This window comes from Takifugu flavidus, chromosome 8 (genome assembly GCF_003711565.1).
Source record: "Takifugu flavidus isolate HTHZ2018 chromosome 8, ASM371156v2, whole genome shotgun sequence".
Lineage (NCBI taxonomy): Eukaryota > Metazoa > Chordata > Actinopteri > Tetraodontiformes > Tetraodontidae > Takifugu > Takifugu flavidus.
In genome coordinates this window covers 10220247-10231584 of record NC_079527.1, presented here as the reverse complement: position 1 = coordinate 10231584, position 11338 = coordinate 10220247, and the positions used below count along the sequence as shown (strand labels likewise).

The 11338-nt window shown below is 51.4% G+C and overlaps 1 protein-coding gene and 1 long non-coding RNA gene across 5 annotated transcripts; one reads left to right on the top strand and one right to left on the bottom strand.

Annotated features, from left to right (window-relative positions):
• Positions 1 to 177: 177 nt before the first annotated feature.
• Positions 178 to 1146, bottom strand: LOC130530369 (uncharacterized). 2 transcript variants are annotated; one of them, XR_008951819.1, is made up of 3 exons: positions 973 to 1146; positions 733 to 898; positions 178 to 667 (listed from the first exon to the last, which is right to left on the bottom strand). It is a non-coding gene; the product is annotated as an uncharacterized LOC130530369 (long non-coding RNA). The 2 variants fall into 2 exon arrangements; XR_008951820.1 differs by having other exon boundaries at positions 737 to 898.
• A 15-nt stretch (positions 1147 to 1161) lies between these two features.
• zhx3b (zinc fingers and homeoboxes 3b) lies at positions 1162 to 10950 on the top strand. 3 transcript variants are annotated; one of them, XM_057041448.1, is made up of 7 exons: positions 1162 to 1388; positions 5888 to 6792; positions 6886 to 6996; positions 7079 to 8587; positions 8678 to 9364; positions 9856 to 10138; positions 10381 to 10950. In XM_057041448.1, the coding sequence occupies exons 2-7, from the start codon at positions 6052 to 6054 to the stop codon at positions 10407 to 10409; spliced, it is 3360 nt and encodes a 1119-aa protein (XP_056897428.1). In that variant the 5' UTR covers positions 1162 to 1388; positions 5888 to 6051; the 3' UTR covers positions 10410 to 10950. The 3 variants fall into 3 exon arrangements, with proteins under 3 accessions (XP_056897428.1, XP_056897429.1, XP_056897430.1); XM_057041449.1 differs by having other exon boundaries at positions 10275 to 10950; XM_057041450.1 differs by lacking the exon at positions 1162 to 1388 and having other exon boundaries at positions 5891 to 6253; positions 6379 to 6792.
• The last annotated feature ends 388 nt before the right edge of the window (positions 10951 to 11338 follow it).

Below are 11338 nucleotides of genomic sequence, written 5' to 3'. Positions count from 1 at the left end.
CTCTTAATAATCTTACTATATTTAAGTCTGATATGTTCAGAGTATTGTTTTAGTGTCTTTAGTTCATTCATGGTTTGTTTTAAAGATAAATTGTCGTAATTTTTGATTATTTTTCCTGGTCTGTCAGTTGTGAAAACAGAAATATGATGGATTAGGTTTAGTAAAGGAAAACCAAAGTCGCTCAACAAATGCTGTTTAATATTTTACATCACTAGTTTCTTGAGCAAATTTCAATTACAAAAGTCACACATCCCATCAGGAAGAGTTCCACACACAGATCAGAATTTCTGATATTTTCTAAATCTATTACAACCCGGGGAAATGGCAAGACCTGCATGGTTTCGCGTCAGATGGAGTTTGTTATTTTTGCCTTTAAAAGCAAGTCTGAAGAGTATTAAATGCACTGCATTTTCTGTCACTGTCTAAGAAAGTGTAATAAATCCCTACACGTCTGACTTTTCCTTCTTTTAAGCATAGATGCAACTGTACTAGAGGTATACCAAGTACTGTCTAACAAGTACTCGTATTGTTATCAAAGATCGATGAATAAATGTAATAAATAACAGACTTGCCAAATGAGTGACATTTATTTCCAGATTGATTCAAACTGTATATGTTCGAGGTGTAGATCCTCACGTTTGGAGGCTACTTTCTCCATCTTGTACGCCTGTTTGGGAAGAAGAGTAAACTAAATATTGTGCAGGAGGGATGTGTTGTAATAGTTTTATTTACCTACTCCACGCTTGGAATCTAGAGTGGAATAAAGAGTGAAGAGACTGAGGCCATCTTTATGAAGACCCTGCATTCTTCGCAGGTTGCAGCAGCCGCGTTGTTGAGGCTTGGTTGCGGGGTAACCAACACGACTGCTTCTTCGCGATGTCACTTTAAGAGAAGTCACCTGGGAGAGGGGGGGGGCACAGGTGTGAGCCGCGCTAACCTCACGTTAACCGGTGCAAAAGAAGCTCTGCTCACCGGCAACTTGGCAGCGAGCTCCTGCAGAGCTGGGGTCAAAGGCAGGATGTGGCTTCGGACTCGCCTCTTCAGTCTGAGCCCTGGCGGAGCGCGAGCTCTCACGCCAACTCCACCGTCAGTGACGTCGGCGTCACGTGTCCGCCTCTTCCCTCAGTACGTCCGTCGTATTTTTCCTCCCCTCCGCTGCCTGCTTCTCTGAGAGCCGCTCGAAATAAACAACCGCAAAAAAAGGGGGCTACAGTCGAAAGCGGCCCGGTGTCAGGTTTAGGAGCAGCGGATGGATAGAGGGGGTTTTACACCTCCAAGTTAACCATCAGTGAAGCCCGAACCTCCCGTCCGTTTGTGGTTCCGCTAACCCGCATCAGCGTAAACTTTAAAAGCCCTGCGCTGCGCACACCGAGCTCCCACCAGGCGAGGTGAGTCTTCATTTATACTCCGCATTTCTGCAAAGATTCCACCTTTCCCAAACTTGTGCGGGCTGCTAGCAGCCTTACCTTTGCGGGCTGCGCCGTGGATCAGCCCAGCTGCTGCATGTCGCCTGCTTAAAATGGCGACAGCCGACGGAAGGGGGGAGACAGTAGTTCTGTTGGGGTCGGGGGCTCGCCTGTCCGCCACTTTAAACTGTTTGGATCGCCCAGGAGCCGCGGCGGAGACGAGCCCATCAAGTTGGGGCTCCCTCCGCCTAACTTGAGCGGAAGAAGAAGACGCATCATTTACGGAAATGTTTGACACCTCTCCGCCTGTTTCACTTCCAACCCTGCGCGCTGTGTTGGCCGCAACGTGCTGCTGTTGTTTATGTTTGCAACAAAACAACAACAACAACATTGTTTTGATGCCAATAACGAGGACGCGTTGTCGGCCCGGGGTTGAGGTTTGTGGCGCGTTTGTCCCGCATTCTTCACGCTTTTGTGTGAATGAAGTTGGGCATCAGTTTGACATCCTCGGTCCTGTCTGTCAGAATCTCATAAATCAATACCTAAAATTCCATTCACATATTCCCAGGCTGCCCTCTTGCCTCACATCTAGACTAAGTATGATGGTAGATGGTGTGCGTGCGCGCGCGCGCGCGCGAGTGTGAGAGACTTTAGGGATTAGAGCAAAGCTTTACCTGACCGTGTCTTATGTCCACGTGAGTCCCTGTCATTGACAGGCACTTTAATCCATCGATCATCGCTGCATGTTTGATTTACTGGAAGACTTTAGACAGAGAATCCCCTTGTTTCCTGGGGTCAAATGAGCCGTATTTGCTGTCGCCGTGGCGCTTCATCTTGCTGGATGTGTTTCGGTTGCTGTGGTGAAGCTACAGGAGCTGCACAGTTCACTCACCATCTTACCTACACCTCCTCCCCTCCTCCCTTTACTGGGGGAGCATCTCAAAGAATTCATCAGCATGAGTAAACTGTTATTTTGCATCTTGAGAACTGCACTTTGCTCCTCTCCTGCTAATCTTTTCGCCCATCAAACAATTAGCTGACTTTGCATTGTTTTCCAGCCCTTTTGCATATTCTGTCTTGGTTGGTGTTGGCGAATATTTGCTTCCAGACCTCCGCCAGGCCTGGAAACCAGTGGACTTTTTACACCGTTTGGAGAGAATTGCGTGATCCAGCCCCACATCTAGAGCGGGTTTGTGGTCAGCAGCAGCAGCAGCAGGCTCCTGCTCTGCTTGGTTGGTTCACAGTCTGTGATGTCAGCCATTTTAGGTTGGACAGCACGGAGCACGGTGCTCCGCCATCTTTCTCTCCCTCCCCACTCAGAAACCCACTTTCAACGTGTGCACTGGCCGTGGCCACAGCAGTGCGGCTGTTTGCAACCCATGCACCCATCCATTAACTGACCTGGCAGCAGATGGGATGTCGCGATGATGCGATCTTCTCCCAACCAGGTGTCCTTATTGCCTCTAAAACTAGGTTTTTGGAAGAAGCAATCGGTTACATTTAAACAATGGTCAACCCCGCATGGGTTTGAGTCAGTGAAACTATGACTGAGAGGAGGAGGTGAGGGTCGTCTGTAGTACAGAAGAAAATTTACCAAAGGCTTTAGGGTCTTGCCTGTAACCACTGGGGCCCTACAAGCCTTAGGCCACTGCAGATGTCCGGTCAGGGGGGACAGGGAGAGAGTTAACAGGAAGAGCCGACCAGTAGCGACCAATGGCGTGTTTTGGAAACGCCGACCACACCTCGCTTGAAGACATCAACACCGTTTGAGGGAGGTACTGAAATAGGAGCAGGGCTGGAACTCTACAAATACCACTCGCAGGCCTGTGCGGATCAAACGAGTCCCGCAAGAGTCGGGACGGCATCAGAGGTGTGCGCGCACGTAGGGTCTGAGTAAGCTCCTGTGTGCTTTTACCCACATGCCATATGCTTCAGAGAACCCGAGCTGGTAGATGGGAGGGACGGAGGGGGAGGCGTATGGGGGGGTGAGAGGTGGTTGCCATGGGGATAGTAACACTCCAGTGGCACCACCGACCTGTCTCCCTGGGCCAAACTTGACGGAAGAGGGAGGGGGAAAGAGGCAGATATGCTTACACAGAGTAGAAGTAGTTAGCACGGCGCTAACCGTGCAGCCAAGCTGTAGGAGGTCTCGTGTGTGTGTGTGTGTGTGTGAGCGTGCTATTATTGGCCCGTGCACAGAGGATATAGAATCAGGCATGGGGATGAAAGGAGGTCAGCCATTGATGAGGCTTATGAACCATAACCTCTATTAGTATAGCCTACGTTATAACATATAAAGTGTGTAAACGGGAGACTTTGACACACGCCAAAAGAACCCCACCATGGCAGCCTCGCTACCTCGGTAAACAAGCCTCACACACAGGCATGCAGGCAACCACCCACGCACGCCACATACACACACTGGCGCGAACACACATGCGCCCATCCCACCACGCCTCCCCCCCCACCCCCGCCCCTCCCCTCCGCGCTCAAACTCACAGGAAATCCACGCATGCGAACACTGACACATAACACACAAAAACCTCGCCATCGCCACCCGGGCAACCAAAGCGGGTCCAACATTGAAGTTAGACTGCAGATGCAGTGGAGTCCAGCCCGTCCAGAGCCAGACATGAGTTGCCCATTGACTAAGAATAGCTCAGCTTGCATTGTTCAGTCTCAGTCAGCACCTGTATGGTGCCCAGGGGGGGTCTCTGATGGTTACTGGGATGCGGTGGGGGGTTTTGTTTGTCTCCATCCAGGACCGTCCATAAGTGCAGCGGGACATGACACGACCACGTTGATCACCTATTTCTTTTCGATGTGATTATTTTGGACGGGGCTGTACTTCAGCTGGATTTCAGGGTTATGTCCACTGGCCGAAGAGCTTGGGTAGGAACATTCCAGACTGCAGAGGAGGGAGGAGGGAAGGACTGTGTGATTGTAGTTAGGAGCAAGAAGGGGGCGTTGAGCAGCGGGGGTTAGCTGGGTGGAGTGGTGTTGGCCGGTTGGAGGGGGTATCGGACGAAAATTCCTCATTGAACACCTCAGTGCTTCCTCCACCGCAGTTAACACCCCTCCTTCCCTTGCCTCCTCACCCCAAACGAGCAGCCCATCCCCCACCATCCTCCCCCTGTTCACTCTTCCTCTCCCTCCTCTCCCTCCCTCCTCGGCTGCCCACCCACACCCAGCTGAGACCACGTGACGAACGGCCGAGGCTGCTCACCCATAAGCCTTTGTGTTGGTCATGTGACTCGCTCGCCTTGGCAGACCAGTGCCCCTTGATGCAGAACTGAATGGCAGAAGAGGAGGGGGGAACAACAGCCCAAGTGAAGGGCAGTTCACTCACTGGGGTGTGCACTGGGAACAAGGGGCATCACGTTCCTTCCACGGTGGCAAACATCACTTTCCTGTTAACCCCTCCCTACCCTCACTCGGAGAAGCCAACAAACTTCTCCCAAATGTTAAAAAAAAACCCTTTGATTGATTTCCCGTACCCCGATTAAGTTCCCACACACGTTTAATGTTAACACTCTGTTCGCAGGAAATTGGATGCATTTTAACGAAGTGACACCTTGGTCCACCAAGGGTTAACTGGGCTGAACTAATGTACCGTGACCTTATATGTTCCCCACTGGCCAAAGTCAGAGTTGACTCCTACAATCTTTGTTTCTGAGAAGATTCAGTGGAAACCGGCTGCCCACCTGACATAAGTACGGTTGTGCTCAAAAACCTCAAAGATGCTTAAGATAAAATTAGTCTCAGACAGGAGGCACAAGATTCTGCTAGCTGGGGAATATATTTGGTGTGTTAGCTTGGATCGTTCTGTGCAAGAGGTGTCATGTCAGTGCAGAGTAATTGGGAGCGTAATTGCCCTAGAGCTGTCCTTCATTACTGCACCACTACCACCCGCTCAGAGGGAGGCATCGAAGGAAGGAGGGAGGAGAAAAGTCGTCACCATTTTGTTTGAAGACAAGAGACTTCTTAGAAGAAGCTGCAACCTGTACAGGTGTCCGGAACCAATTGGAAACGCTGTGGATATTTCTGTGATGGCAGAACATGTTCAATAAAGTTACAGTGACCGGACTTTAAAGAACAAAAGTATTTCATGCTCCTTTGTGGGGGTGTGTCTGAGTGAGGGGAAGTGAGACGGAGTTGTGGGGGAGGGTGGATGAAGGGAGCGGGGCAGGCGCTCACCCAAAAAGCCTTTAGTAAAGACTGAGCTTCTCTTTAAATCACGTTCAGGTGTGCCAGGATTTGGGCCATGAATTCTTATCATTTAAAATGGGATTTGGGCTTTAACTAATCTGACCTCCGAGGCCTCGTTACCTGTTGATATCCGCACAGCGTGCTTGATGTTCAGTCACGCGTTTCCTTGGAGCACACGTGTTAAAACTCCACCATCTTTTTTCTTCGGTAACCAAACCTGTCCCACACGCTACCGGTGCACAGCGTCATTAACTGCTTCCTTTCATTTTTAGGTTTTCCAAAGTGTGCTGCGCGAACTCCCAGTGGACCTGTGGCCATGCCCCGCTGTCCTCCTCCCCCCTCCCCTGGTTTATAGGAAACCAGAAAACGTCCCGTATTCTCACTCGAACCACGTCCCCGACCGTTTGACCAACCGTCCCCTCACTGCGAGCAGACCATGGCCAGCAAGAGGAAGTCTACCATTCCGTGCATGATTCCCAGCAAGACTGTCCGGCCAGTAGAAGAGGTTGAACCGGACCCCCCCGCAGTCCCACATCACTCCAGGATTTCTGGAGACAGACGCAGCCCCCTCGACTCCGCCGAGGCCTCCAAATCGGAGCGGGCGGAGACTTTAAAAGAGGGCATTGGCACTTACACCTGTAAGCTGTGCAACTTTGAAACCCATGACCTTAATTTGTTTTTAGATCATGTGTACTCTGGACACTTGGACTTCCGCGCTGACCCCAGTTTCTTTTGTGTGAACTGTGGCGTTTCGGCACCCAAGTTTGAGGGGCTGGCCCTGCACAATGCCAGAGTTCACCCCAGCACGCTGAACACAACTCTGCAGCTCAAGAAAAAGGACAGAAGAGTGGTGGTGGAGCAGAACCTGATGGCCGGGGGCGAGACGTGCAAGGACGGAGAGATTTACATCACCAAAACCCCCATAATGAGGATGCTGAAGGGAAAATCGGAGCCGAAGCGGATCGTCGTGTCTCATTCAGTCACCAGTGAGCCTTCGACAGAGCTGCCGTCTTCAGTCGCCTCCAGAGAAACGGAGAAGAACGGCGGCGCTCCAGTTAACGTCACACACGTTTCCACAATTGTCCACAACGGGACAAACAAGGTCACTCTGCCCTCAGCTATTCAGATCGTCAACGGCTCCGGAGCCCTGCCGCTGCTGAAGACTCCCATCACGCAGGTCAGGTTTCTCTGGGCTCCGTCTCTCTGTTCAACAGTTGTTGGGGTTTTTTTTAGTGCTTAATTTATTTCCTGTTTAAATAAATTTCCGTAGGTGGTGTCAGTCGTTCAGAGCAGAAATATTCATCAGTCTGCACCCATCACGGCCGCCTCTGCAAATATTTCCTCCACCTCGTCGCCTCGTTCTTCCAAGAATCTCCCCAAGGTAAAACACATCTTTTATTATAAAGTTAGCTGAATATTGAACATTGTAATAACCCCTTTGCCCTCCCTTTCTCACATTCTAGGTGATGATTCCTTTGAGCAGCATCCCTACTTACAGTGCCTCCATGGACTCGTCTTCATTCCTAAAAACCTCCTTTAATAAGTTCCCCTACCCGACCAAGGCTGAGCTCTGCTACCTGACGGTGGTCACAAAGTTTCCCGAAGAGCAGATCAAGATCTGGTTCACAGCACAGAGACTGAAGCAAGGCATCAGCTGGTCTCCTGAGGAGATAGAGGAGGCCAGGAGGAAGATGTTCAACACGATCATCCAGACTGCCCCCTCTAGCTCCCAGAACCAGACCCAGAGCCAGTGTAGTGCGGCCCCGCCAACCATCACGGTGCTGCCTGCCTCACTCGGTGCTACCGGGATCCCTCATATATTGCAGGGCTCTCTTGTAAGCCAGGGAGGGGTAATCGTCGCTCCGCCTGTATTAGCAAACGGTATCCAGGTCAGCAGTGCCCCTGTGGCTCTGGCCGTCACACCCAAGCCTCAGGCGGCAGCTCATCCCATGTTACAGGCGAGACCTGCGGCAGCTCTGGTGGCAGACAAAGGGGTTGGCATGGTGGTGGGGACGGTAGGGAGCAGCAGTACCGGAAGCACTGTTGTCAGTAGTCATAGTAGTCAGAGCGGGGGTGGGGTCGTCAGCAGTCTGACTAGCGTCATCAACCTCAGTCTCAGTCAAAGCAGCGCTAAAACGAACGCCGTCAACGGAAAACGTGGCGGCGCTAGCACAGACTGCAGCGACAAAAGTAACAGCACTGTCAACAGCCACGCGACAAACGCCGAACTCGGCAAAGCCAGCAGCAGCGGCATTGTGAAGGGCGATGCCGTAGTTGTCACGGACAGCAAAAACGCCACCGACAGCAACTCTAACGCCAGTAACGGCAAAAGCGGAGAGAAGGACAGAGAGGGGGACGACACCGACGATAACACTACCAGTACACACGGAGATGAAGCCGACCGCAGCACCACCGACTCTCCCACCATCAGGATGGACGAGGCGTCTTCCCCCGCGTCCAAGTCGTCGTCCCCCTCCCCCGCGGCGACCTCCAGCAGCGCGTCTGGCTCCCGCACGCCCATCAACGCCTTCCTGGATCCCAGCTTTTACAAGGGCAAGAAGTCACAGGAGCAGCTCGGCGCCCTAAAAGACAGTTTTCTGCTCTGCCAGTTCCCCGACCAGGACGAGGTGGAACGCCTCATCGCTCTGACCGGGCTCACTGTACGCGAGGTCCGCAAGTGGTTCAGCGACCGCCGATACCACTTCCGCAACCTGAAAGGGATCCGCTCCGGCACGGGGGCACCGAGCAAGTCTGGCACGGTGGGCGGGACAGGAAGCGGTTCAAGCACACCAGGGAGCGGCGGCAGTGCCAACTCGCACGATCAGAGCGACACACCCCAGCAGAACTCTTCACCTGTCAGCCCGACTCCATCGCAGACCCCCACTTCTCCCACCACGCCTTCCCGCAGACTCCCCAGAGCCCCGTCGCCGGACTTCACAGCTATCCGTTACAAGGAGCGGGAACCCCATCAGGTGAGATCGTGCAGATAAGTCACAGAGATCTTAAGACTGATTTGATTCACCTTCACTGACCTTCTCCCTCCCTCCGTGTTGTATGTTCAGATCCGAGCTCTGGAGGCCAGTTTCGCTCAGAATCCCGAACTAAAGGGAGAGGAAGTGGAGAGACTGCGAACTGAGACCAAGATGACCAGAAGGGAGATTCACGGCTGGTTCGCTGAGCGGAGGAAGAGGGTGGCGGCTGAGAAGAAGAGAGAGGAGGCGGAGCAGGTTTTGCTGGGGGAGGAGGAGACGGATGAGACGGAGGTCAGCTCGGGGAAACCGAAAGTGAACCCTATCAAAATAAACCTAAAGATGCTGAAGGTGACGGAGGCTAACGGAAAAGCGGAGGACGGATCGGATCACCCGGCACCGCAGCATCAAGCCGGCAGCACCTCCACATTATCCCGGAGTCACGGCGCAGCCCATCCCTCCACCGTGACACCCAAGTCCACCAAACCCACAGTCATTCGAGGGAAGAAGACAGTGGAGCAGCTGGAAATGCTGAAACAAGTGTACGTGCGCACACAGTGGCCCAGCGCCACTCAGTACGACGAACTGATCTCGGGCACTGGGCTGCCCAGGCCTGAGGTGGTCCGCTGGTTCGGGGACTGCCGGTACATGCAGAAGAACGGCCAGTTGAAGTGGCTGGAGGCCTACCAGACCATGGCTCTGGCAGAGGACAGTAAAAAGGGGAACATCCAGGTCCTCCAGGCCCACCTCAATATCCACGGAAGGCTGGAGGAGTCGCAGGTACGCAGGTTTTTCTGTCGGTTGCCCCTGAACAGCTGGACTGGCAGGAATACAGTTGATGGCAGGATGTTTATCAGTTCAGCTCAATATGGCAACAACAAAATTTAAGTGCCAAATTTTGTCATTACTTAAAAACAAAACGCAGTGTCTGCCCTGACTCTTTAGTTTGGATCAGGATGGCGCTATTTAGAACGTGCTTTGCACTCCAGATGTTTGCTTTGTTATACCGGTTGTATTTAACCCGCAGAGCTGAGGTGTTCTGAACGTGTGTAAAATGTGTGAAAGCCGTCGTTTAAAAGCGTTGCATGCACACTGCAGGTTTACACCAGGTCAAAACTGCAACTTTTAAAGGTGAAATGGGATTTTTCTCATCCTAGGGAGTTTTGTGCATTTCCTTACACTGTTTTTAACATTTGCCCATGTTTTTATCTATCCTAATGAGGTCTTTTCTGCTGCGGCTGACCCTCACATGTACGATTCTTTCTGAACAGTTGCAGGAACTGGTGGCGGCGAGTGGTTTAACCGGCGACCTGGTGCGCCACTGGTTCCTCAAACAGGCGTCTTTCAGCCGGATGGAGCAGGCTGCAGCCGCTCAGGTGGCTGTTCCAAGACCAGTTGTACCAGGTGTGGCAGCTGAATCACAAACAACCGGATCCTCCCCGCTGGAGCCACAGGCGGGACGAGGAACAGAAGACAAAATGGAGCAGTCGGTGTGTGGCGTCACGCCAGGGGCGTTGGAGGCAAAGGCAGCCAGGATTGTGAATCCTGTGAAAGGTATTTCTGAGCGAGACTAATGAACAAATGTAGAAACACTAAGAATCTAGTTAGTTAGGCTTTAGTGCGAGTTATTCAAACACAAAAACAAACGAGGAAGGAAGAAGCAGCGCTGTAAACTTCTGAATGATCACAGGGACGGACTGAGGAGCAGAGGGAGGAAGAAAAGATGGCGCATGTTACAGGATCACTGGGCGGAAGCGGCCCTACAACTTATCCGTTTTTTTCTCCCCCACCCCCAGAGGCAGGCACGACCTCCCTCTCTACATGAGGCTGTGTCCTCCCCATCCATCCACCCAGTCGTCCATTGATTTTGCCGCTCACATCCTCTCCGGTATTCTCGTCGGCCATTTTCCCCGTTAGGAGGAAGCTGCAGCGGCGGGTGTGGCAGAGGGGAGGGGCAGCTATGTTTGGTTCACGTGCCCACTGGGACTGGAGAAGAGGACAGAACAAAAGGGAGATTCACGGGGGGGGCAGTTGATTCGCTTTTGGACATCTTTGACCAAGCAGGTTCTGACCGAATGTTCATTGTTTTTTTGGGGGTGTTTTTTTTTTTTTTTTAAGTAGGAAAACCTGCACGGCTCTTCGCTGCAAGGTGCTTCCCTGCCTTAAATAATGCAGCTTTTGGAGGAAAAAAACAAAAAACCACGAGAACTCATCTTCATTATTGCACTCATTCGCTTCATGCTTGAAACTTAACATGCTGTTAAACATCATGATGGATCTTTGGTTTTCATGCGATTATGTCAACGGCGATTACAATAAACAATGTTCAGTTCTGTCACCCGTAGGATGCAAGCACCCCCCCCCCCCCCCCAAAAGTCGCATTTGAACAAAAGGAAGCGACTCGATTAAAAAAAAAAAAAAAAAAAAGACTAAAGGAATCTGGTTTGTGTTGCGTTGAGTTCGTTGGCGCTTTTTCCACCACCGTTATTTTAACGGAACTTTATCAAGAAACAAATTTGACTGCAAAAGAACTTTTTACCAGAATTCCACCCTTAGACTTGATGTATAATTTTTACAGATGGTATTTGCAGAATAAACAGAATGTAATAAATGTCTCTTTTCTTTACATCTTTGTAATTAATAATTCTCAGCTTCAGTGTTCAAATGCTCCAACTCTGGAACAGAAATAGAAACTGTCACAAAACCGTTGCTATCCATGGCCAATATTTACCCACTGAAACTGGGAGCATTTTT